The 27,306-nt window shown below is 42.0% G+C and overlaps 1 protein-coding gene across 1 annotated transcript in view; it reads right to left on the bottom strand.

Annotated features, from left to right (window-relative positions):
* The window catches only part of ARHGAP42 (Rho GTPase activating protein 42), a 181,288-nt gene that overhangs the window by 120,450 nt on the left and 33,532 nt on the right, over nt 1-27,306 (bottom strand). Inside the window, exon 2 of the mRNA XM_056858115.1 lies at nt 18,613-18,708. Coding sequence (XP_056714093.1) covers nt 18,613-18,708 — 96 coding nt within the window. The remainder of the gene's footprint in view (nt 1-18,612; nt 18,709-27,306) is intronic.

The raw sequence follows: 27,306 nt of genomic DNA, 5'->3' as shown, positions 1-27,306 counted from the left end.
GTTACATCACAGTGCATGAGATGCCAATGTTTTCTCTTGCCACCACTCAGAGTGGTGGCTGGCAAGGAGGGTTGCCAGTGGGAGACCTCCCTCCATAGGAAGAGGCCTAGAAACCCTACAGCCTATCACGGAAGAAGAGTACCTGAACCAAACCTCTAACCTTGGCACAAAGCTGGAGAGAAAGGGAAGTCTAACAAGTTAATTCTCTTTTCCATAAACACACCTGCAGTGTTGATCTGCTGGCTATACAGCATAAGTTCTACTGCTGAAGCCACGGCTTTGTTTCCGATTTGCCTTGAGCCACGTATGAAATTTTTTCAAGCAACACCAACTAATAGTTTCCTGCCCCAGCAGCTTTTTTAAAAGTGCATTCCCTATTGAAATCATATTATCTAAATGAGCCATGAGGAGTCCTGGCAAGCTGAGAAAACCTCCCACGGACAACCAATACCTCTGAAGGCAAGGCAGGGTATTTCCTGTCTGGCCAGTGAAGCACTGCTATTTTAGGGCTTGTAAACATATTAAAATGTGTGCAAGATTTACCTTGGGGGTAAATGAGTTTTACTGTCCTTGGAAAACAGCAGTGCTACACACACACACACACAGATGAAGTTTATTGCTAACCCTCACATGTTTATTCAAGCTGTTGATGTTCTTTGCATTTTGTTAAAAATGTAGAATGTTAAGAAAATTGTTCAAAAAGTTATTTCAGCTTAAGTAAAACCTAATGCATTTAAAAAGAGTACAACCCTTTTTCAAGGGAATCAAATTCAGAAAGCTGTCTACAGTAAGCTGCTCCAAATTCGCCTCAACTCTCATTTTCATGAACAGACGACACATTTCATTTTATAAAAGCAGGTAAAAATGCACACCATTTTTTAAGCTTGGTGTACAAAACAAAACAAAAATTCCTGGATGGCATTTTGAAAGGATAAACGACTGTTCTGAAACTGAAAAACAGATTTTTCTACTGAAAGCGAAAAACAGATTTTTCTACTGAAAGCGAAAAACAGATTTTTCTACTGAAAGCGAAAAACAGATTTTTCTACTATCAGATCCTGATGCACACGTGACTCAATTTGCCCTGGCTGCTAAGAAGATAAGAGCCCTTGAGGCCGCAAAGAAGGATACTGTTTTGGCATAGCAAGGGATTGCAGTTTTAGTTTTAATTGATTTCCCCCCCCCTTTACTGTATGATTATAGATTTGTGGTTGTGTAATAACTATTGTTTTACTTTTTAACCTGTAACTAATTTTTAATCAGTTTTCTTAGAATTTTGTAAATATTTTAGGATACTTTGTTAACGGCCTATGGCTATACAAATAAACTGACTTGACAAAACAACAACAGTTAAAAAACAATAAGACATTATACTTACCAGCATTTATGACTACTGTGGCTGTTTTCTCCACAGAGCATCTATTGCCAGAGCAGGAATATACATTAGTAATGAATTTCACTCCTTACTAAGGGGTACCTGCCATTCCTTTGTAATTACCATTTGGCGTGGCATAAATAGCAACTTACACAATACCTGGGTAGTTTCCAGGAATGGCTCTGACTCTCCCTCCTCAGCCCTAATACTGCTGTTACCAACCATTAATTTATTTATACCCTGCTTTTCTCCCTAATGGGGATTCAGAGCAGATTACAACATCATTTTCCTTTCCCCCGTTTTATCTTTACGGCGACTGTCAAGAAGTTGAGGTCTCTCAATTTCTTGGATTGCATGATTTTTTGGTTCAGGCCTGGGAGGCCTATGAATTTTGTGTTATTGGGATTTTGGACCAGCAAAATAAGTTTCCTTTTGAAAACTGCTTCTGTGGAGGGAGTGAGGTGGGCCCCAGCTGGTGCTTGTTAGTCTTCTCTCCCCTTTCTGGAATGCAAGGCCATGGTAATTAATCGGTCAGCCATCATGACAATGTCCAGGTGCAGGTAGTTCTGCAGGCTTCCTCATCTGAAAACACCTCTGAGTGAGTCAGCAATTCTGACCAAGCGATTAATTAACAGCTAAGTGCTTGCGTTTTCTCAATTGGCCTCTATGAGCTCATGCCACTGAGAAAACGAATATAAGGACAAACCAACCCTTGAGAAAACTATGCATGCTTTGGGGGTACAGCAGGAAGGCTGTGCTGGCTGCATCACAACCCATTTGATTTTGGCCCTACGGGGAAACTCTGGTCAACTTGACCTGCATGGAGAAACCTTTGGACAACCTTTTGAAACTTGAATGCTGGAAGCATCTTTGGAAGTTGGTAACTATAAACCTGATGCAAGAAACCTTTGCCAATCCTTTTGAACCAAAAAGAGTTTTGAATGTATTAGCTAGTTATGCTAAATAGTTTATTGTTTTCTTGCTTAACACTTCATGACTTTTCTTTCCTGTAAACCAGCTTGAATCTTATAAATAAATTATTAGCCTTTAAATGGCTTGTGTCTGTGATTTTGGGATTCCAAGCCTAATTCTAAGTGCCTTGTGTGAGTGTAAAAACCACCTACCAAAAACCTAAGACATTTTGGGAGTGTAATCTTTCCCTGGCAGGCCTCCACCTTGCAGGGTCAGCGTTGCACTCAATTTTGGAGTGAGTTGGGAGAGGATTGCCCTTATCTTCCCCCTGGAGCTCAATCTTTTGAAAGGGCTGGTGGCAGCTACTTCTTGGACTTGGGGCGAAAGCCTGGAGTTCAAGGTTTTGTCTTTTGGAAAACTTTTGACCAAACCAAAGCAGCCTCCAACTGGTGGAGATAGGTTGGGGAGCTCTTTGACAACGACAACCCTGTGAGGTAAGTTAGTCGAAAAGTGTCTGATTGCCATAGACTCTCACAGGGTGATTTTGGGCCAGAGTGGGTAACTGAAATCTGAACCCAGAGGGTTTTCAGGTGGGCCCTGGAGATCTTCTGGAATTACAACTGACTACAAAGGTCATTTCCCTTGGAGAGAATGGCAGCTTCAAAGGGTGGACTCTATGGCATTATACCCCACTGAAGTCCCTCCCCACCCCAAACCTCATCTTCCCGAAGCCCCACTGGGATCCTAGGATTGCCAACTGGAGTTGGCAAGTCTAAGATCCAAGTCTTTAGCAGGAAAGAAGGGACCAAATAAGAAAAGGAACATCTTTGCCAGCTGTGCAGCATCTATGCTAAAGACTGCTTTTCCCCTTCCAGTCTCATGAATTTTATAAACTAGAGTATAGCCAGAGGGCTCTTGGCCCTTTGGCCTGCAGTCTGCTTGCAAACAATCTGGCCAATGATTCCAGGACCACCATGAGATTCATGGGTTCTGTTTTTTTGTTTTGTTTGTTGCACTCTGATTTATTTATGTATCTTTCATGTTGTAGGCCGCTTTGGATCCCTTTTGGAGAAAAGCAGGATGGAAATACTTAAATAAATACGTTTCCTACTCTGGCACTCAAACCTCTTTAAGAGGATGCCCAAAGCTTCACACATTAGCAGCACCTACATGGCTTAGATTTTCCCATCCTCCACCAGCCCCTTCAAGGATAGAACAGAGAGCATGAAAGCTGCTTTGCTAAGTGACAGAGGTAATAGCATAAAGGAGCAATAACAGCTGCAACAAAAGGGAGGAGGAGAAGAAGGAGAAGAAGGAGGAGGAGAGATGGATTTTATACCCCGATTTTGGTTTTCCTACCCTGGCTTACAGTCACCTTCCCTTCCCCTCCCCACAACAGACACACTGTGAGGTACATGGGGCTGAGTTCTGAGAGAATGGTGACTGGCCCAAACTCACCCAGCAGGCTGCAAGTGGATGAGAGGGGAATCAAACCCAGTTCTCCAGATTAGAGTCCACCACTCTTAACCTCTACTTCACACTGGCTCTCCATCTGTATTGATTTGGATATTATTGACTGCCATGTGACCTTAGATAGCTTAAACAGCCCAGCAACGGCAATAACCTTTAAAAAAAAAACTCACTGGAAAAACCAGGAAAAGTAGTTAGAACTCAGAGGTGCAAAAGAAATCTTATTTAAAATCTTTATTAACGGTTATTCCTCCATCCCACTATTGCTTGAGAAACGGCTCTCTCCATGATCTGCCATCCAGGCCTCGATGGTGGGCCTCCTTTGTGAGGTAAGACACTAGCCTCAATGGGTTTTACTCCAATCGAACTAGATGCATCGCCTTTAACCGCTGACAGTGCTGTTTACGAGATTCTTCCCTTCCTTACGTGAGCACTTGATAAATCTACCACTTTTTGAACCAAACTTCACCTAGTTTGGAACATGAACTTTTAACTCCAGGAATAAGAGCCAAGGAATGGCCCATCCCTCTCCTGAAAGATGGATGATGCTCGTCTACCACACGTATCTCTGTGCTAAGAAAAGAATTCTAGTAGGAATCATAAATTATCCTCTTCACCAGTGTTTCAAAAAGCCAGTGAGATCTTGGAGAGGGGTTTCTTTTGCTGCATATTTATGCACATTATTATGTAGTCTATAGCACGGGGATCTGTTCTGGCTACTAACCCATAGTGACCTGAATCTATTCTTTGGCTGCCATGCATACAATTCAATTTTTGGCACCCCATTGCAAATGTTGCACACAACCAGAGTTTTTTTTTGGGGGGGGGGCATGCCCCAGCAGCCAGGCTACATTTATTACACCGCTAGCATCTGCTGGACTTCATTTCCCTTGGGCATACATGTGTGTGTGTTAAGTGCCGTCAACACGCTTCAGACCCATGGCGACCCTATGAATCAATGTCCTCCAAAATGTCTTATCTTTGACAGCCTTGCTCAGGTCTTGCAAATTGAAAGCTGTGGCTTTCTTTATTGAGTCAATCAATATACTGGGCATAAAGACAAGTATTTATTATTTATATAAATAGAGAGCCAGCATGGTATAGTGGTTAAGAGCAGTGGTTTGGAGTGGTGGACTCTTATCTGGAGAACAGGTTTGATTCCCCACTCCTCCACATGAGTGGCAGACACTAATCTGGTGAACCGGGTTGGTTTCCCCACTCCTACACATGAAGCCAGCTGGGTGACCTTGGGCTAGTCACAACTTTCTTAGAGCTCTCTCAGCCTCATCTACCTCACAAGGTCTCTGTTGTGGGGAGGGGAAGGGAAGGTGATTGTAAGCCAGTTTGATTCTTCCCTAAATGGTAGAGAAAGTCAGCATATAAAAATCGGCTCTTCCCCTTCTTCTTCTTATCAAGTGTTTCCCATATGCAATCCGAATAACCCCTACAATAGGCCACTATTATGATCTCTATTTTGCAGGTGAAGACAGGGGCCCAGAGGCCAAGAAAGAGTGGATTATCTAAAAGCCACCTAGTAAAGTGGTTGCTGCAGAGAACACTGACGTAGGTAAGCGTCATTCTTATACACAAACACACGGAGCCACTGGGGGGCTTTTCATTTCACCCATCTCCACTGCTGACATTTCTAATGTGTTTTGTTCCTTTGACATCATACCAAAACCACTACCCGGCAGAGGCTGGTGTCTAGGAGTGAGGAAGGGGAATTCCCTCCACACACCCACATACGCTAATCCGTGAATGCTGGGAACAATAGCAAGTCTATTCAACAAATCTCAAGTGGACTTGCACCCTAATTTGTCCAAGCGCAGGACAATTTAACAGCAATAAATCTATCAAATTTTAAAAGTATGGTAAAAGAAGCATTATTGCTGTTTTCTCCCGAGCAGAGAAAACCAAAGTCAGAAAGCGGGGTTTTTCTAGTCAAACCATGCACATGAAATTCAGTACTATCACTAATTTGAACCAGAGACTTCCTGATTTACGGTTCCGTCACTCAGGCATTACCCTACTACGGTTCCAGATTAATTCTGATGTTGTATTTCTTTCCTCTGTTGGACGGCACCATTACAACTTTAAAAGGACCAGGAAATATAAGATAACCTAACATAAGTTAACATTCCTTTCCTATTTTTTTTTTGTAAACTCTTACAAGACATTCTACCACAGTCCCGCAGAAAATGCCAAAAGGGGCAGCTGATTTCAAAACCCAAACAGTAGGGCTCTGCAGTGGCGTATGGGCTGCAGATACCCAAAGCGGAGCCATTTCCCTTCCTTTAACCTCCATCAGTGTGTCACTGAAATAAACACATGAAACTGCCTTGTACTGAATCAGACCCTTGGTCCATCAAAGTCAGTACTGTCTAATCAGACCGGCAGCGGCTCTCCAGGGTCTCAGGCAGAGGTCTTTCACATCACCCACTTGCCTAATCCTTTTAACTGGAGATGCCGGGGATTGAACCTGGGACTTCTGCATGCCAAGCAGATGCTCGACCACTGAGCCACAGCCCCTCCCCAAACGACTGGTTGAGGACTACCATTCTAAGTTTTCACTCAGGGGAGGGGCTGTGGCTCAGTGGTAGGGCATCTGCTTGGCATGCAGAAGGTCCCAGGTTCAGTCCCCAGCATCTCCAGTTAAAGGGACTAGGCAAGTAGGTGATGTGAAAGACCTCTGCCTGAGACCCTGGAGAACTGCTGCCAGTCAGAGTGGATGATACTGACTTTGATGGACCAAGGGACTGATTCTGTATGAGGCAGCTTCATGAGTTCACTTCCGGTCTAGAAACATCAATGGAAAGTGCTGAGATGAAGACCAACTTCCTGTTTGTAACAACAGAGGCAAAACTGCATTGGAGATCTGTACAACAGGATGCTTATATGAAGACAAACTGTGCTAAAAGGTATAATTGGTGGACTGTTCCTACTTCTATCCCTGCCTTTTCAGCGGCAGAAAGGATTAGTCAGTTATATCCTTCTAATAATTCTAATGTAAATTAGGCAGAGAGACCAACTTTTCCAAGGATTCCCGGTAAGTACATAATTGGCTCTGAACCTGTCCCTGGAATCCAAGTCACTGATTTGAGCCAGAGGGATGGGAGAAGTACCCAGGTCCTCCTCCACCATGTAACTCTAGCTGAGAACCTCCTTCTCTCCTCTAATTTTAAGCTGTCTTTTGGCAGCCAGGAGTGAAAGAAACATCCAGCCACCCCTACATAATATCCATCACAGGTTGTATGGAAATTTGCCATGGAGTCAGCATGGTGTAGTGGTTAAGAGCGGTGGTTTGGAGAGGTGGACTCTGATCTGGAGAACCAGGTTTTATTCCCCACTCCTCCACATGAGCAGCGGAGGCTAATCTGGTGAACTGGATTTGTTTCCCCCACTCCTGCACATGAACCCAGCTGGGTGACATTGGGCAAGTCACACTCTCTCAGCTCTGCCTACCTAGAATCATAGAATAATAGAGTTGGAAGGGACCATCAGGGTCATCTAGTCCAACCCCCTGCACAATGCAGGAAATTCACAACTACCTCCCCCCCACACCCCCAGTGACCCCTACTCCATTTCCAGAAGATGGCCAAGATGCCCTCCCTCTCATCATCTGCTTAAGGTCATAGAATTAGCATTGCTGACAGATGGTCATCTAACCTCTTCTTTAAAAACCTCTAGGGAAGGAGAGCTTACCACCTCCCAAGGAAACCTCACAGGGTGTCTGTTGTGGGGAGGGGAAGAGAAGGTGATTGTAAGCCGGTTTGAGTCTCCCTTAAGTGGTAGAGAAAGTCGGCATATAAAAACCAGCTCTTCTTTATTTCTATTAGTCTGATTCCTGTGAGACACTTTGCTTTTCAACCGGAATTTGGGTCTCAGAGTAAAAATAAATAAAATAAAGACCAATGCTGGACCTTCAACACCATATGGGGGACTACAATGCACTAACTATGTTCTATAAATGGCATGTGGAACTTAAACGTCGACAAAAGCAGAACTTGGAAACCATTTTGTTATCCAGGCTGTGTCCTTAAGGCACATTCACATTTTCAATGAAGAGAAAAACACACCTGACAATCCAACAGCTGCAGCTGTATTATCTTTACGTGTGGGTGGTTTAGCGTGGGTGAAGCAATAAAGAGCAAAAGGAGGACAATAAGAAGTTTGGAACTACACTAGAGCCTCATTAAATAAAGATTCCAGCTTTTAAATGTACAAAATATGAGGAAAGGATACCTCAAATATTCTTGAAGTCTTGGTGGGGGGGGGGGGAGAAATCCTGAAGCATTTTCAAGTTATATTTTCCGTAACGAAACTCGCAGACGAAGTCATGCAGCACACTTAACGATTCTAGAAAGACGGAGAAGGGGAATGCAGCTTTGGAGCGCCAGTCAATGGACCGATCATGTATGATCAGGGGAGGGGCCGTGGCTCAGTTTCTGGAGCATCTGCTTGGCATGCAGAAGGTCCCAGGTTCAGTCCCCGGCATCTCCAGTTAAAGGGACTAGGCAAGTAGGTGATGTGAAAGACCTCCACCTGAGACCCCGGAGAGCCACTGCTGGTCTGAGTAGACAATACTGACTTTGATGGCCCTTGGTGGTCTGATTCAGTAGAAGGCAGCTTCTTGCGTAATCTCAGTTAACGAGCCAACCGACCAGTCAAGTATCGCTCTATATTTCACAGAGTAGAGAAACCCCTTGTGTAAGGGTCAGCCTGACCTCATGACAACCATAGCAAGACCGAGGGTCCCATGCTTCCCGGTACTGTCGGAGTCAAGGTCATACATGCACATTCCCTTTATTTAGAAGAAGAAGAGTTGGTTTTTACATCCCACTTTTCTCTACCTTAAGTCTGAAAATGGCTTACAATCAACTTGCCAGCGTGGTGTAGTGGTTAAGAGTGGTGGTTTGGAGCAGTGGACTCTAATCTGGAGAACCGGGTTTGATTCCCCACTCCTCCACATGGGCAACCAACGGTAATATGGTGAACCGGGTTGGTTTTCCCACTCCTACACATGAAGCCAGCTGGGTGACCTTGGCTAGTCACAGCTCCCTTAGAGCTCTCTCAGCCCCACCTACCTCACAGGGTGCCTGTTGTGGGGAGAAGAAGGGAAGGTGATTGTAAGCCAATTTGATTCTTCTGTAAGTGGTAGAGAAAGTTGGCATATAAAAACTAACTTTTCTTCTTCTTCCCTTCCTCTCCCCACAACAGACACCTTGTGAGGTAGGTGGGGCTGAGAGAGTTCTGAGAGAACTGTGACTAGCCCAAGGTCACCCAGCTGGCTTTTCATGTGGTGGAGCGGGGGAACAAACCCAGTTCACCAGATTAGAGTCCGGCACTCTTTACCATTACACCATGCTGGTTCTCAAAACCAATACCTCCTTGATCCACATCTCTTTCCAAAGGACTTCTACCTTTGCCCCCTCCCCCCAGTTAAGCCACACACTTCAGTGTAGCTCCTCAACCTTCCCAAGGACTCCCATTGTAAGAGACTCTCAGCAAGAATAGGCACATGTGGGCCCATAAAGAAGCATGGAGCAAATACAAAAGACTTCTTTGTGTAGATTTAGGGGGACAGCATACCCAATCTGAATCTGGGACCCTATGGCTTCTACATCTATGGGTCAGCATGGTGTAGTGGTTAAGAGCAGTGGTTTGGAGCAGTGGATTCTGATCTGGAGAACTAGGTTTGATTCCCCACTCCCACACCTGAGCTGCAGAGGCTAGTCTGGCAAACTGGATTTGTTTCCCCACTCCTACACATGAAGCCAGCTGGGTGACCTTGGGCTAGTCACAGTTCTCTCAGCTCCACCTACCTCACAGGGTGTCTGTTGTGGGGAAGGGGAGGGAAGGTGATTGTAAGCCGGTTTGATTCTTCCTTAAGTGGTAGAGAAAGCTGGCATATAAAAACCAACTCTTCTTCTCATGGAGGATGGAAGGGGGTGATGCTCACAGGGAGTTTTGTCTCCTGAACTGAAGGTAATTGTCCTGTCCATTTTAAAACTTTTTTTCCCTCCCTATCAACTTTCCTTGCCAAAACAACTTTTTAAATTCAGGGTTCTACCAATGTGGCTGTCAGGCTATTAATGACCATAAATATCTTTCTGGCCCTTATCTGCTCCTATATGACCCCAAAGTGATATCAGCCCCCTTCCCCCAATTTCAAACCACAATTTGTTGGAAGCACTGAGAATTCTGGAGGGGAGAGGAACCCAGTCTGCCACTATGTGACCGGCTTTGCAGATATAACTCTGATTCTGACCATCTCTGAAGTCTTGCTTAAAGTGAGAGACTGACCATTCTCTGCTCCTTAGTTCTATGCCCATGGAGGAGGGCTGGGGTAAAGTAATGGTTAGAGCCAGCGTGGTGTAGCAGTTGAAAGCAGCGGACTCTAATCTGGAGAACTGGGTTCGATTCCCCACTCCTCCACATGAGCAGCAGACTCTAATCAGGTGGACCAGGTTTGTTCCCCCACTCCTCCACCTGAAACCTGCTGGATGACCTTGGGCCAGTCACAGTTCCCTCAGAACTCTGGCAGCCCCACACAAAGCAACAGCAAACCACCTACGAATGTCTCTTGCCTTGAAAACTCTACAGGGTCACCATGAATCAACTGTGACTTGACGGCACTTTCCCCCACATAGTAAAGGTTGTAGCAGTAGAAAAGAGCAAGAGTCCAGTAGCACCTTAAAGACTAACAAAGTTTCTGGAAGGGTATGAGCTTTCGTGAGTCACAGCTCACTTCTTCCTGAGCTGTGACTCACGAAAGCTCATACCCTGCCAAAAATTGTATTATAGTCTTTTGTTAGTCCACCAACATGGTGTAGTGGTTAAGAGCGGTGGTTTGGAGCAGTGGAGTCTGATCTGGAGAATTGGGTTTGATTCCCCACTCCTCCACATGAGCGGCGGAGGCTAATCTGGTGAACTGGATTTGTTTCCCCACTCCTACACCTGAAGCCAGCTGGCTGACCTTGGGCTAGTCACATTCTCTCAGCCCACCTACCTCACAGGGTGTCTGTTGTGGGGATGGGAAGGGAAGATGACTGTAAGCCGGTTTGAGTCTCCCTTATGTGGTAGAGAAAGTCGGCATATAAAAACCAACTCTTCTTCTTAAGGTGCTACTGGACTCTTGCTCTTTTCTACGCCTACAGACAGATTAACACAGCTACCCATCGTGATCCATCTCCATGGAAAGTAATGGTTGACTACCAAAGTCAGCCAAGATTATGAACCCCTGATTTATTCTGATAATATTATGGAAGCTTGTTAAATATTTTATTGGGGAAAAATCTGCACATATTACTTCTAGCATACTTTCCATGCACACCTGAGGAAAAGCTGCCAGCTAACTGAACGCTGAAAACCCTTCCAGTATTAAAAGTTAACTAGATGCCAAGACATTAAACGCCCAAAGGCCATTCAGCCACTTACCCTGGTTAATGATGAGCCAACAATTCACATCTCGTTCAATGAGGATAAATCAAAATGACCTGATTTCATGACCACTCCAACCATTACTGCTCAATGATCCAAAACCTATTTCTCTCCACCGCATCACTGATGAGGAATTCGGCTCCACTGCGCGATCCAGGCAGGAAGACACATTCTCTACACTCCATGACCCAGAGGTGACTGTGGTTTACTAGGTAACCTATTCAGCTCCTTACACATTACAGCTTTAAGCTTTGGAACAACTTAATGGCACTAAGAACATTTAGAACTACACACACTGATTTTGTTTCTGATTACTAGGACACACAACTATGCCCACTTTTTGGGCCATCTCACACTGACTCAGAATCAGGTTTGTCACTAGGGTTGCCAACCTCCAGGTACTAGCTGGAGATCTCCTGCTATTAGAACTGATCTCCAGCCAATAGAGATCAGTTCACCTGGAGAAAATGGCCGCTTTGGCCATTGGACTGTATGGCATTGAAGTCCTTCCCCTCCCCAAACCCCACCGTCCTCAGGCTCCGCCCCAAAAACCTCCCACCGGTGGCAAAGAGGGACCTGGCAACCCTTTGTCACAGAGAGGATCAGCCATACAGAGCAAAAAAATCTGGTATATGTACCATTATTGGGCCGAATAATGCACTTTCAATCCTGTTTCAATGCACTTTGAAGCTGGATTTTACTGTGCGGAACGGCAAAATCAACTTGCAAACTGTTGTTAAAGTGCATTGAAAATGCATTATCCAGAATGTGCGGAAGTGCCCAATGATAACACATTGGCAAACACAACATTACTGCCTGTACAAGTAACATACTTAATTCTTTTGTCAAAGGATTTGCGTGGTATTCCAGAGGTGTTAACAGAAATCCCACAGCCATAACATCAAGCCTTTTTCTGCTTCATGTTTCATGTATCCCTCAAGGATAACAAGCTCAGCTGTGGCCCATTGGTTCCCCCAACCACATTTTTCCATTAAAAGAGGTCAGTGATTCTTAACTATACCCCACTCCTACCCTGGTGATCTACAAATCTTGGAGGGCACTGAGAACTTTGGGGGCGAATGAGGCCTAAAATCCTGAATGACGACCTCCTATCCCACTTGCAATGGCTGATGACAGCCAGCAATGGAAAGTAGTTATATATAGCTGCCTAAAGATAAAATCTTATATTTTCCCCAAGGCTATTAAAAAAGTCACACAGAGCAAATAGGAATGAAACATTACTTTTAGGAGTTCTCTGAGGGCCATCAGGCTCAATGATCTAGAAGAAGAAGAGTTGGTTTTTATATGCCAACTTTCTTTAAGGTATAATTCAATTAAAGCCAGTGTGGTGTAGTGGTTAGGAATGGTGGACTCTAATCTGGACAAGCGGGTTTGATTCCCCACTCCTCCACATGAGCGGCGGACTCTAATCTGGTGAACCAGGCTAGTTTCCCCACTCCTCCACATCAAGCCAGCTGGGTGACCTTGGGCCAGTCACAGATCTCTCCGAATTCTCTCAGCCTCACCTACCTCACAGGGTGTCTGTTGTGGAGATGGGAAGGGAAGGCGACTGTAAGCCGGTTTGATTCTTCTTTTAAAAAGGTAGCGAAAATAGGCATATAAAAACCAACTCTTCTTCAATTCAGACCTTCCAGAGGGCACTGAAGATATACTTATCGCAGGATGCCTTTTAGGATGTTTTATGATGGTTTTAAGACCTTCCTTTTTCATGTTGCTGTTACTGATATATTGGCTCAGGGGTGGTCTTAGTGATTCTGGGGCCCTTGGTAAAAGTCCAGGATGGGGCCCCAGAATTGCCCCTCTGCGGCACCCCAGGCTCAAGAAAGGGGCTGCCTACGTCCCATGCAAAGAGGGGGGCGTGCGTATGCAGCCACCACTGAGACAGCTAGCCACAACTTGGGCCTTGCTCCTAGAGGAGGAGAATGCACATGGCTGCCACCATGCCAGCCACGAAGATGACCAGCCACTCACTGCCCAAGCCCGACCCAGAGAGAGGGTGAATGAGTGCAGTGGCTGCTGAGCTGGCCAGCTGCTGCCCGAGCCCCCCCACCCCACCCCCTGAAAAGGGGCAAGTGAACATGACTGACTGCATAGCTGGCCAGCCACTGCCCAAGCCCTGGAGGGGGAAAGCATGGGTAGTGGATACCAAGCCAAGTGCTGTCAAGGCCCCAGAGGAGGTGAGAACACACCGCCACTGCTGGCTCTTCCTCTTCTTCCCCCTCTGTTGGGGGAGGCAGGGTTGGGGGCAATCAGTTCCCCCCTCAGCCCAGGCCAGTTGCCCCTTCAATGGCTGCTGTTTTTATTGAATTTAAGTTGGTTGTCGGGGGGGGGGGGTTAAAGTGATTAAATTGTATTTATTTTATGTAACTCCCTCCTACCTGCCTTCTTTCTTTCCTACCTACCTGCCTTCTTTCTTGCCTTCCTACCTGCTTTCTTTCCTTCCTGGCTTCTTTTTTTCCTTCCAGTCTTTCCTGCCCTTCCTCCCCTTTCTTTCTGTCTTGCCTTCCTGCCTTCTTTCCTGCCTTTTTTCCTGCCTTCCTGCCTGCCTTTCTCTTTCTTTTCTTTCTTTCTCTTTCTTTCTTTCCTTTCTCTTTCTCTTTTTCTTTCTCTTTTTCTTTCTCTTTCTCTTTTTCTTTCTCTTTCTCTTTCCTGCCTTCTTGCCTTCCCTCCCTGCCTTCCTGCCTGCCTGCCTTTCTTTCTCTCTTTCTCCTTTTTCTTCCTTTCTTTTTCTTCCTTCCTTCCTTTTTGAATCATATGCCAAAGAGAAATAAACTAAAACAAAAACTTAATACATTACTGCTGACCTGCTATTTACCCCTTTAGGTAGCATACGAAAAGGACGGAACAGGACAGCTTCTTCCTGAATGACTGGGCAGAATACTGCCTACGTATCATTCTTTCTACCTCAGGAACTATACAGGCCAGAAACCTGGTCTTTGTTTTTGTTCTTTTAAAGAACTGAAAGCTTTGAATCCAGACTAGCCCATAAGCACTGAGAGAATGCCTAACAGCCAGGCAACACACAGCAGATTGATCAGGGAACAGAGGCCACATTCAGACATCCTGACAAGCCTGTGAGTCCACAACAGAAACAACACAGAGTATAGTCATGCCCACACTCTCCCGCTTGCTTCTCCCTCCCCAACTCTACTTTGCTAAGATATCTGGGCAAACTGGATCCTAAATCCCACTTTATTGGGAAGGAAATGAACTTCACCTTATTTGCCCAAGCACCTGCATTCGGTCATCAGAACAAACTGGTGTTTAAATAAAGTTTAACTGCAAAGCTTTGGATTTTGCTCTGTGTATAAAGGAAGAGGGAGGCACAGATGACGGGAGCCATGCAAACATAAGAACGACTGGAGTTTGTGACCATCATGAACAGATATTTGTTAGGATGTCTGAACACAACAGGTAATTGCTGGGGGGAAATACAGTATATTGCTTCTAGAAATGCATTTCCAGCGCATACCACACTCCCTTCCAGAACTTGCTCAACATAGTTACGCTACCCATATCTTGCTGTCTGGAACTCGGTTCAGCTCTTATGCGTTTACGCAACTTTTTGCTTCCTTAGGTTCCCTATCTCAGTGACCTTAGAGCATCACTGTGCTGTTCAACACAAATGGCAAAACAGAATACACGCCACAAAAGAAAAAAAAAAGAGCTGTGTTGGGAAAGGGAAACCATAAAAGCCATTTAACACTTCCTAAGATTCATGAATATTTGCACAACCTCCAATAAAAAACTAGGGAAACCCAGGCCATGGAGTGAAGGGCCATCCGTGCTTCTCTGATGACTTGACAGCTGTGAATTCACAATGTCGATAAAATGTTTGCACGCATTCATGCTTTATGGTCCCTGTCCGTGGTTCCCTCACCTACTCGGGAGGATCCAGTGACCCTTCTGCTATCCAAAGCAAAACTCCTGTTTGCCTAATTTTACTCTGATGTCAAATCCTTTAAGGAACTTTGTTTGACAAATCACTCTGGTATACTTGCTTTCCAACATTGTTCGACTTTGTTTCTCCAAATGCATGCCCATTTGCCATGGTAGAGCTAATTAAAAGAGTGTTGATCACTGAGAACAGGCCAGGGAAGCAAAATGTGCTTTATGTCTTAGTAAGAGGTTTAATGTACATCACGTTGAGGGGGGAGAAAAACATTAAGAGGGGCACATATCCCCAGAAGCTGTCATTTGAAAAGTCTGTGGGGTCCTTCAAAGCGAGGAAGCCACCACAACTCAGTTCGTTATCTCAACCCCTCAAGAAAAAGCTCTGGGCCATGTGGGTGGAGCTTCAGCATGAGCTCCTCCCACATGGCCCAGTGCTCCCAGCATTACCTGAGATGCATGGGAAATTAGTTGCACCATAGCAGTTCCAAAAGTAACATGAAAAGAGGTTCTTTATCAACAGAATTGACAAGTACATGTTTATGCAGAAGTGCATCACGCCAACTCAACTTGGTTTATCCCATTTGTTTTTTTTTAAACAGGCACTTGACATACATTTGATCTCAATGTCGCACTTCCCCTGTCAATTTATATTTCTTTTCAAATTTCAGAGGAGATGAAAGCACGCTTCGCAAAAATGCACCTTCAGCAAGTAAAGATGTTTGCCATCCATCAACTGTGCCTGAAAAATTGCACATGTCGTTTTGAAGATGGAAGGGCTGCGTTTATTAGCAATAGGGAGAATGATGCATTGCATATTCAACCCAGTCTACTTCTAGGAAACATTAATACAGCCACATGATGCCACCACACACTTAACTACAATCGTAAAAATGGGAACGAGATACATTTCAACTGATCTGCATGAGCACACATTTGAAACACAACTGCCAAGTCTTGTACTGTATGCATGAAATTTCAATTTTCAAAAAAATCTGCTCCTTCTCAGAAGATGTGGGCAGCTTGCAATTTGAACGCAAAATCAAAATTGAAATACTTCTAGTATTTTCCAGAGAAAACCAAGCAAAAGTTTCCTCACAAATCACTTCTGCCCTAACTGCACCATCTCCTTTTTATTCCCACACCCACAAAGATCCCATCTGTGTACAAACCTTCATGAAGTATGACACCACCCCCTTAATGTATTGTGGGATTAACTAATTATAATGCTGGCTTACTGAATGTTTTGGTTTATCATAGTTGGACATCTTGAATATACATTGGAAAGGTGGGATAGAAATATCTTCAATAACATATCTACTGGCTCAAAAGTACTTGTACTAATCTAAAAATGTTCCCCCATGATAATACAAGGGCATATACTCATGTCAGGTATCAGGCACAAAAAAATCAAAATAATGTTATTTATTTATTAATTACAATATTTCTACCTCACTTTTCCTCATGACAGCTAATAAGAGTGGTAAACTGCAGTACTGCAGTCCAAGCTCTGCTCACGACCTGAGTTCAATCCCGACGGAAGTTGGTTTCAGGTAGCCAGCTCAAGGTTGACTCAGCCTTCAATCCTTCCTAGGGTGGTAAAATGAGTACCCAGCTTGCTGGGGGTAAAGGGAAGATGACTGGGGAAGGCACTGGCAAACCACCCCATAAACAAAAGTCTGCCTAGTAAACGTTGGGATGTGATGTCACCCTTCGGGTCAGGAATGACCTGGTGCTTGCACAGGGGACCTTTACCTTTAAAACAGTTTTAAACTGCCAAAAGCTTCTGAAGGGAACACTTTACAAGAACTAGCTAAGCATACAAGCATATTTAGGATTAGCTCTTTTTATAATAGGCAGTCCATAAGATTAAGAAACAAAATTAGCGATTAAGTCACATTTTTGATGGTCACAGATGATGGTTACATTTTTTAAAATATTTCCCCCCTAACTGCGTAGATGGAGAGAGGTTTGTCATTTTGTCTGAATGCAGCACTGACTAAATTTCTAGGTTGCTACTTCTGCAATGCTTTTTTTTTTTAAGGCAGCTTCTGAAGGGTAACAGCAAACGGTATCTGCTAAACTAAGCTCTGATTCTTGTTAGTTTAACTTTTGTTCTTGTGACCTTCTTTGATACACATGACAACCTAACTAGCTACAGTTGCCTTGTAAACCAGAAATCCCACTTCAGAAGTTTGCAGTTTGAAATAAATCAGCTGACAAACCCCATTTTCACAATTCCTCGGTTCTTCGTAGGTAGCTTTCAATGCACTTGAATGTCTGAAGACCTTTTTCAAATGCTCTTGAGAACAGGGAAGATCAAAACAGGAGGGAGAGGCTGTGGCTCAATGGAGCGGCCTCTGTTTTGCGAGCAGAAGGTCCCAGGTTCAATCCCCAGGATTTCCAATTGAAAAAACCAGGTAATGTGAAAGACCTCTACTGGAGACCCTGGAGAGCTGCCGCCAGTCTGACTACGTAAAACTCACTTTGATGGACTGATGATCTGGTTCAGTATAAGGCAGATGCCTGTGCAGTACAAGAGGTCTTGTACACCAAATGTCCTTTGATCCAATTACAGCACGATTTTTAAAATTATAGATTAGGGAGCATCTGAAGTATCGGATAAGTTGCGAAATGGCAGTTCAGTTAAATGTCCCAATAAGTCTCTGAACAGTTGTCATAGACCCTCCCCACCCCCAAAAGCAACAACTAGAACGCAGGGTCATCTGCTGAAGCTGGAGGGCGAGAGTTTCAAAACAGATAAAAGGAAGTATTTCTTCACACAAAGCACAGTTAAACTGTGGAACTCCCTGCCTCAGGATGTGGTGATGGCTGCCAACTTGTAAGGCTTTAAGAGGGGAGCGGACATGTTCATGGAGGAGAGGGCTATTCATGGCTACTAGTAAAAATGGATACTACTCATGATGCATACCTATTCTGTCCAGGATCAGAGGAGCATGCCTATTATATTAGGTGCTGTGGAACACAGGCAGGATAATGCTGCTGCAGTTGTCTTGTTTGTGGGCGTCCTAGAGGCACCTGGTTGGCCACTGTGTAAACAGACTGCTGGAATCGATGGGCCTTGGTCTGATCCAGCATGGCCTTAATTATGTTGTTAACTTGTGGACCTTGGTAAGACCACTGTAAACAGGGATAGGCATGCAACAGTCTGGCCTCCCACGCAACAATTCAACACCATCGCAACAGCTAGATGATCAGAACTTTTAGCAGGAAGCACACACCTGTGAGGAAGAGAACTAACAGGCAAACCAACCAAGCAGGATCAACCCAAACATGTTGAAAAGCACAGCTGCAAGGCGTCTCACATCTCTACTTTAGATTAAACATGGCAAAATGTCAGGGAAATACACACATTTTAACTGAATATTTTTCAGACTCCAGTGGATGATTCTGTGGGGGTGCCTCAGGATACATGCTAGCAAAATACAGATGCCATACAGGGTGTCCCGAAGTCACAATGAAAAGCAAACCCAAACACTCACCAATGCTAATTTCGTCATCTGTTTCAGCATCTCCAATGCACTCAAACTGAAAATCTTGAAGCGACTGTGAAAATTTTTGTACAGCCATTGAGAGATCTGGTTTTTTAAAAAAAAAAAAAAGAGAGAGAGAGAGAGAGAGAGAGAGAGAGAGAAGATCTAAATTATTAAAAGTTAATATCGTGGAGACTATGCATAAGAGAGCTACTTTTGCTAACAAAGTATTTCAGTAGTAAGCAAATGACTCAGTTGCAACTTGTTCCACAAATATATGTGTATTAAAAACATCTTCAGACCGAATTACAGATGTAAAGTTTCCACAATAATCGAAACCATTCAAAATCAATTTTTCCCTCAAGAAAACAACAGAATGGAGGGGGGTTCAAATATCTGCAGGACCTGACTTCCGGTGGTGCCGTTGGAGAGAGCACTCCATTTCCCCAGGTTGTCCTGGGAGAAATCCAAGTCTGCGTTATTTTGGGGGTACATAGATACCCCAATCCGACCCTTGCAAGTGGGTTGGAAAGCAGGAACTCCCTGCAGCCCGCAAACGCGGTTTGACCTCCTAGGTACTCTGAGGGGGCTTTTTTAAGCCCCTCGGAGTCCTAGACGCCGGTCCTGCGAGGGCACTAGGGAAGGACATCGCCAAAACGCAACTTTGGCAGCAAGCTCTACCCTCCACCGCCTTAATACCAACATAAGGACTACATAAAGAAAAGAACCTCACCTCTTGACACCCAAGTGAGTACAAAAGAACTCTTCGTCTACTTACTAGAAATTTGAACAGACGGGAGGTTGATAAGAATATTTCTGGGACCCCCTCCCCTCCATAATCCGAACTGAAAAAGTTTGATCTGAGTTAGTCATCGGGATTAGCGACAGGAGCCTTATCGGATCGATCAGCCTAAACCATAACAAAGAGTCGGAAGGATACCTTTTAGATTGACAAGAATTATCACCAATGAGAAGGTCCGAAGGAAGGGGAGGGTGATTTCTCTTCCTGATTTTCCGGCGAATTCCTGCCACGTTTGCAGTAAGGGAGTGCCTGGAACGGAAGACTCTCTATAACACCCTCTCTATCATTGGAACTAAAACAACAGGAAGTAGCCGCGGGACTGAATATCCGTCGCACTCGAGTTACCTTCAAATCATTCCTGAAGGAATAACCATCGAGAAGAGGCGAGAGAAGGTCTGCAGCACTAGTAACTTCCTGTTTACTTCCTGATTAATCCGATCTAGAGCGACCGAAAAAACTCACTGGTATTTTAAAACTTTAAAATGCAATTTTAAAGCCAATTTCGACTCTTTTCAACCCGAAAAAATTATTAGGCTGATCTTTGAACTATCATCTTTTAACCAGCACCTTAAAGGCCCTGTCGGTGGACATGTATTTTACCAGCTTTTTTTGAATGTAAATGTCTCGACCCCGCTCTGGCTCACTACATAGCCCTGCCTATACTAAACTAAGGGACTCTTTACAAACCTCGACCATGGAAAAAAAGTTACAGGATATGCTAACTAAACAAACTGAGGCAACAAATAAACAGTTTGAACACATGTCCACACAGATGGCACAGTTGACTTCTATGATGACAAATCTTGGTCAAGCATCCCAAGCTATTAATCAGAAATTGGATGTGGTCACTGGAGACTTGAAAGAAGTAAAAACTCAAATGACTGTTATGAAGACAGATATGCAAGCGATGGATGTATCAATTAAGAAAGTGATGGATGAGCACAAGGACACAAAGAAAAAATTAACAAGCCAAGAAAAACAGATTGAAACAATACAAGCGGATCAGATGGCGGCAAAAAATCAAATGGCAATGATGGAGATGAGAGTGAAAGAGACCAACCTTCGTATACGCAATTTTCCAGATATGATGGGAGATAATAAAGAATCTGCAATACCAAATTTGGCCTACTTATTTCAGATAGACGAACAAGAATTAAAACAAGCCATTAATAGAATATACAGGATACCACTACCTGCTAGAATGAGAAGATCTAAGCCAAGAGATTTGATGATAGTGTTCTATGACACCAGAGTTAAAGACAAGATTATGAAGATTCATTATGAAAATCCAGTGTCAGCAGGAGACTCCTCTCTTATACTACTGAAGGATATTCCAAGGCATCTACTTTCACAGAGGAATAACTACAAAGACTTTGTGTCTATACTGAAAGCTAATGGCATCAAATATCGTTGGATTATGCCACAAGGTTTGGCTTTCACCTATAAGGAAGTGAAAACGACAATTCTATCCCAAGCAGATGTGGGGAAATTTTTGAGAAAATATAAAATGGACCTTAAAGAATTACCTGGAGAGAAGGAGGAAGAAGAAGAGGAAGAAGAAGAGGTACAGGGTGCAGAAGGTGGTACTAAACTATAGACTTTTTATTTTGCTAAAAAATACTACATTATGGCAAAAGCAATTTCTTGGAATGTAAATGGACTGAATGAGAAAACTAAAAGGGCTAGAATCTTCAAATATCTACAGAAATATAAATACTCCCTAATTTGCCTACAAGAAACCCATATAGCTTCAAAGCATAAAAAATACTTGGAGAAACAGGTGCTTGGACAAGCATTTATTGCTTCTGCTAAAACTAAAACAAAGGGAGTGGTAATCTATGCCCACCCCAGTCTCTGTCCAGAACTAGTATATAAAGATAATGAAGGAAGAATTGTAATTATCAGAACTAAAATATTGGGACAAAGGACAATAGTGGTTGGAATCTATGCACCCAATGAAGGGAAAAAATCCTTCTATGAAAAATTACATGACCTGATAACCCAGTACGCACAAGATCAAATTTTATTGATGGGCGACTTCAATGGAATTATTCTCCCATCTCTGGACAAAAAATCAAAAGCAAAAGATATCAATGATGGATGCTTGCCTAAAACTTTCTTTGCCATGGCTTCAGAATTAGAATTACAAGACATTTGGAGAACAATGAATACAACAGCTAAAGAATACACCTTCTATTCAGCAAGACACGATTCACACTCCAGAATCGATATGATATGGGCCAGTAAATCAATTTTCACGCAACTACGTAAAATTCGTATTTTACCTAGAACTTTTTCTGATCACAATCCTGTTACCTTTGATTGGAACAATAAACAAGCATTTAGATGGCGAATGAACGATAAACTTTTAAAAGACAACAAGATACAAAAGGAATTACAGGTTTTAATGAAAGACTTTTTTGAAATTAACCTTAATGGGGAAACTTCTTTAAATACAGTTTGGGACGCATTCAAAGCTGTTCTGAGAGGTTTTATGATACAGAAACACTCGGCCTGGAAGAAGACACAATTGCAATTTACAAACAACATACTTTGGAATTTACAAAATTTGGAACAGAAATTGGTAATGGTAACACAGGAAGAGGAGAGAAGAGAAATTCAAATACAAATTTCTGCATCTAAACACCAATTAAATTTGGTAATAATGGAGGAAATGAATAAAAATCTGAAACTTGCTAAACAAAAGTATTTTGAATATGCAAATAAACCAGGAAAATTTTTAGCAACACAATTGAAGGACTCATTTCAAAAGAAGATTATAACAAAAATCCAAACTGCTAAAGGACCAGTTTATTCAACTTCAGAAATTCAGAAAGAATTTGTTTCATTTTACTCTAAGTTATATCAGAAAGAAAATATTCCAAAACAGAAAATAGATAAATTTCTAAACTCAATACAGATGAAAGCTTTGTCAATGACCCAGAGAGAATGTATTGAAGCTCCAGTAACAAGGGAAGAAATACAAGAAGCAATACTGAGACAAAAAACGGATAAAACACCTGGACCAGATGGAATTACTGCACTATTTTATAGAACATTTAGTGACAATTTAGTTGGATTTTTTGGTTCACTTTACAATGCAATTTTGGACGAGGGAACATCCCCGGAGACTTGGTCACACGCATTTATATCACTGATACCCAAAGAAGGAAGAGATCCAGAAAAAACATCTAATTACAGACCTATATCGCTCTTAAATGTGGATTACAAAATTTTTGCTTCGGTTTTGGCATGTAGGATAAAGCAATTTATTAAGGATCTTATACATGAGGACCAAGCAGGTTTTATACCAGGAAGGCAAATAAAAGACAATGTAAGAATTTTACTAGACTCACTGGAATATTATGACCATAATATTCAACAAACTGCGGCTTTTGTATTTTTGGATGCAGAAAAAGCCTTTGATATGGTCTCTTGGAACTTTTTGAAACGGATTTTGGATAAATTGAATTTTGGAGATCGTTTTCAGAAAGGTATATCGGCTATTTATACCTCCCAACAAGCTAAAATTTTGGTTAATGAATCAATGTCAGATAACTGCCAAATCACGAAAGGGACTAGACAGGGATGTCCCTTGTCTCCACTTTTATTTTTGTTGGTGTTGGAACCGCTATGTGTGAAACTAAGAAGTATGGAGGACATCCGCGGGCTAAGAATTAAAAAACATGAATTTAAGTTGAGAGCATTCGCGGATGACCTACTGCTAATTTTGGAAAACCCAACACAGTCAATGAATATACTTCAGGAGACTTTGGATGATTTTGGAAAAGTATCAGGCTTTAAAGTGAATCAAGAAAAAACAAAGATAATATTTAAAAATTTATCGGAAATACAACAACAGGAATTTATATCATATACTGGCTGGGAGAAAGCTAACAAAGTTAAATACCTGGGAATTTGGATCACTGCAAAGAATAAAGATCTGTTAACCAACAATTACCTCAAGTTATGGGGTAAGATTAAAACTGATATGATTATATGGTCAAACAAAAAATTGTCATTAATGGGACGTATCTCAACGATCCAAATGAATGTCTTACCGAGGATGCTCTTCTTATTCCAAAATTTACCAATAATATCACAAACAAAATATTTTGAAACTTGGAGGAAAGACATTTCAAACTTCATCTGGCAAGGAAAAAAACCAAGGACTGCTTATAAATACTTGGTGGATCTAAAAACTAGAGGAGGTTTAGCATTGCCTAACTTTCAACTTTATGCTGAAGCGGTAGCTTTAGTATGGCTAAAAGACTGGATGGATTTGTCAAATGTACGTTTGCTAGACTTGGAAGGTTATAATAACTTAAGTGGATGGCATGGTTATTTGTGGTATGATAAAATTAAGTTACAAGCAACATTCCGTAATCATATAATCAGGTCCTCTCTACTTCGTATTTGGATGAGATATAAACACATTTTGGAACCAGAAACACCGATGTGGATATCACCCCAAGAAATGCTAACTTTGCGCCCACTCAGACCAGATAAATTTATTACTTATCAAGATCTAATTAATTGGGAAGGAAAGAAATGCTCACTAAAAGACTTTCAATTGCTTAAGGATGACCTACAATGGCTTCAATATTACCAAATCAAATCAGTTTTTGTACAAGATGCAAAAAAAGGTTTCTCTAAAGAAAAATCTTCTTTTCAAAGGATTCTACTAGACAATAATACAAAGCTGATTTCTAAAATGTATAATCTCCTTTTAACAATATATTGTGAGCAGGACACGATTAAACCAACTATGATCGATTGGGCTCAAAATGTGGGACATGATATTGTTTTAAATAAATGGGAAAGATTATGGTCTAAAGATTTAAAAGGAATAAAAGCACAGTCAGTGCGAGAAAACATCTATAAAATGATGTATAGATGGTATCTAACACCCAAGAAAATTGCAAAGATTTATAAAACGATGGCCCCTACTTGTTGGAAATGTAACAAAGAAATTGGTTCCTTTTATCACATGTGGTGGACCTGTGACAAAGCCAAAGACTTCTGGGACATGATTTATAACGAACTGAGATTAATACTACAAAAGAATATATCCAAAACACCAGAAATGATGTTATTGAGTATGATTCCAGACGACTTAGCAACACAAAGAACCTTTTTGATATATGCCACAACAGCTGCGAGACTGCTTTATGCAGCGAAATGGAAAGGGCTAGAAACTCCAGAGAAAAAAGACTGGATTGTTAAAATGTTTGAAGTGGCAGAAATGGCAAAACTCACAGCTATTCTAAATGAAGAAAATGACGTTCGGTTTTTGGGGGAATGGGGGGCGTGGATGCATTATTGTGAATATGAGTTAAAATTGGGAAGAATGGAAGAATATTTTCTAATCTGATCCAGAGGATTATTTTTGATTTTTTTTTTATATTGAATAAGCATAATTATATTTACTAACAGATTATGGTTTTTTATATATGGTATTGATATTTTATCAAGATTAGATTACCTAGGACGGGAGGAACTTTTTATTAAGAGGCAGATAGAGGTGATGGGGAAGTCAAAAAATTTTTCCATCTCTTTTTTTTCTTTTTTCTTTTCTCTTTTTAACTATATGATATGGAATTATAGCAACTTTAGGTTAGAATTGAAATTCGATATTGTTATAGATGTTGTTTAATGCAATGGAAAATTTCTATTATAAAACCCAATAAAATTTATATATTAACAAATATCTGCAGGACCTACTGCCCTTTAAAACCTAATCTTACTCTGGTGTGTGAACAACATAAAATACACAATTTATAACTTAATTAGCATATAAAAAGTGCTAATGACATAATTTAAGGACTCCCCCAAGCTTACAGAAAACAGCATCCTGGATGAGTCTTGTATATAGACTAGCATTCAACAGTACAGGATGGGAGTGAAAATACAGGAAAGTAATAAGAGGCTGCCCTGCACACCTTGAGACCCGCCTTTCGGAGTGGTCTCAAGCTAAATCCATTATTGGCCCAGAGCAAATAGGATTCACTAAGAACAAATCATCTTTAGATGACTGTATCGTTTTATCCTTTCTTGTGGAAAAATACATGAAGATAGGTGGGGGGAAATTGTTTGCAGCTTTCATAGACCTAAAAAGTGCTTTTGACTCAATTCCTAGAGAGAAACTGTGGGACAAATTGTCAAATCTAGGAATTGACCCCAGGCTGCTAATACTTTTAAAGAAATTACACTTTAATACCACCTGCCAAGTTAAATACTCACCTAATGGTGGACTGACTAAGAAAATCTTAATTCAAAGAGGCGTTAAACAAGGGTGTGTTTTAGCTCCCCTACTTTTTAATATTTTTCTTTCTGATCTAGTGCAGTCATTGGGTTCAGTTAATGGTCATCCACCTAAATTAGGGTCCCAGTCTTTACCTCTACTTCTTTATGCGGACGACACCATCATTCTTTCTTTCACTAAAGTAGGCCTCCAACAATATCTAGATGCTTTTAATAATTATTGCCATTTTAATTTACTTTCTATTAACTCCTCCAAATCAAAAGTAGTGGTATTTTCCAAAAAATGGTCCTCATACAAATGGCACATTGGGAAGGATTCAATTGAACAAGTTAAAAGCTATAAGTATTTGGGAATTACTTATAACTATAATCTCAATTGGTCTATACATCGACAAAATACTATTAAAGCCACCAGGATTTCCTTAAATCAACTCAAGCAGTTTTTCTACGCGAAGGGGAATCAGTGTGTTCCTGCAGTGATCAAAATCCTGAATTTGAAAATATTCCCCCAACTTCTGTTTGGAGTTCCCTTATGGCTTGGAACTCTTAATCAAGAAGTGGAGAACATCCAAGCCATATTTCCTAGACAAATATTGGGGATACCTAAATGTGTCTCATATTTCACAATTTGTCATGAAACTGGGCAAAACTTGATTGCCACCAAAGCCTGGATTCAAACAATAAGATATTGGCTCAAATTATATTTTCAAACTGAGCCAGGTTCCCTTTTATATTTCTTGAAAAGTGAACTTCATTATTTCTCATGGGACATATTGATTAGATCTAGACTCTGCCAAATTGGAATTGATTTAGATAATCTTGCTTTGGCCAATGAATCTTACATCTTTAAAAGAATCAAGCAACGTCTCCTTGATGTAGAATTGCAGAATTTTAACCCAGCTCTTCCCCCCATCTGCTCTCCAGCGGCCCTAGGCCTTAATAATGGATCGGGTAAAATGGCTAGGTATCTAGATAACCTAGAGATACCTTCTCAACGCCGCGCTTTTCTATTAGCTAGGGTTAATGCATTCCCATCTAGGATGCTCTTAGGCCGATACCTCCAGATCCCTAGGCATGAACGCCTATGCACATGCGGTTTAAACTTGTTAGATACAATAGACCACATCCTTTTAGATTGCCCCTTCTATGTGACTCTGCGGGATAAACTGCTATCTACTTTGCTCCAGTACAAGACATACAGGAGTAATGAAGTGAAATGCAAATTTCTTTTGAGTGACCATGATCCTAAAATTACGGCTACTGTGGCTGAATTTCTTACAGGAGTTCTTAAAGAACAAGAAAAGTTTTATTAACCCGACTGTAACTTATATGTATAGCCCTTTGGAGGTATATTGTTTTTTTTTTTCTATCTCTGTCTTTTGGTATGCCAATAAAGGTTAATGAAATGAAATGAAAAAGAGGCTGCCCTGACCTGGATGGCCCAGGCTAGCCTGATCTTGGCAGATCTCAGAAGCTAAGCAGGGTTGGCCCTGGTTAGTATTTGGATGGGAGTCCACCAAGGAATACCAGGGTTGCTACACAGAGGAAGGCAATGAAAAACAGGGTTGCCAGCTCTGGGTTGGGAAATACCTGGAGATTTTTGAGGCAGAGCCTGAGGAGGTTAGGGTTTGGAGAGG

This window comes from Euleptes europaea, chromosome 12 (genome assembly GCF_029931775.1).
Source record: "Euleptes europaea isolate rEulEur1 chromosome 12, rEulEur1.hap1, whole genome shotgun sequence".
NCBI classification, from domain to species: Eukaryota; Metazoa; Chordata; class Lepidosauria; order Squamata; family Sphaerodactylidae; genus Euleptes; species Euleptes europaea.
The sequence above is the reverse complement of the archived record's forward strand: the minus strand, read 5'-3'. Positions and strand labels throughout refer to the sequence as shown.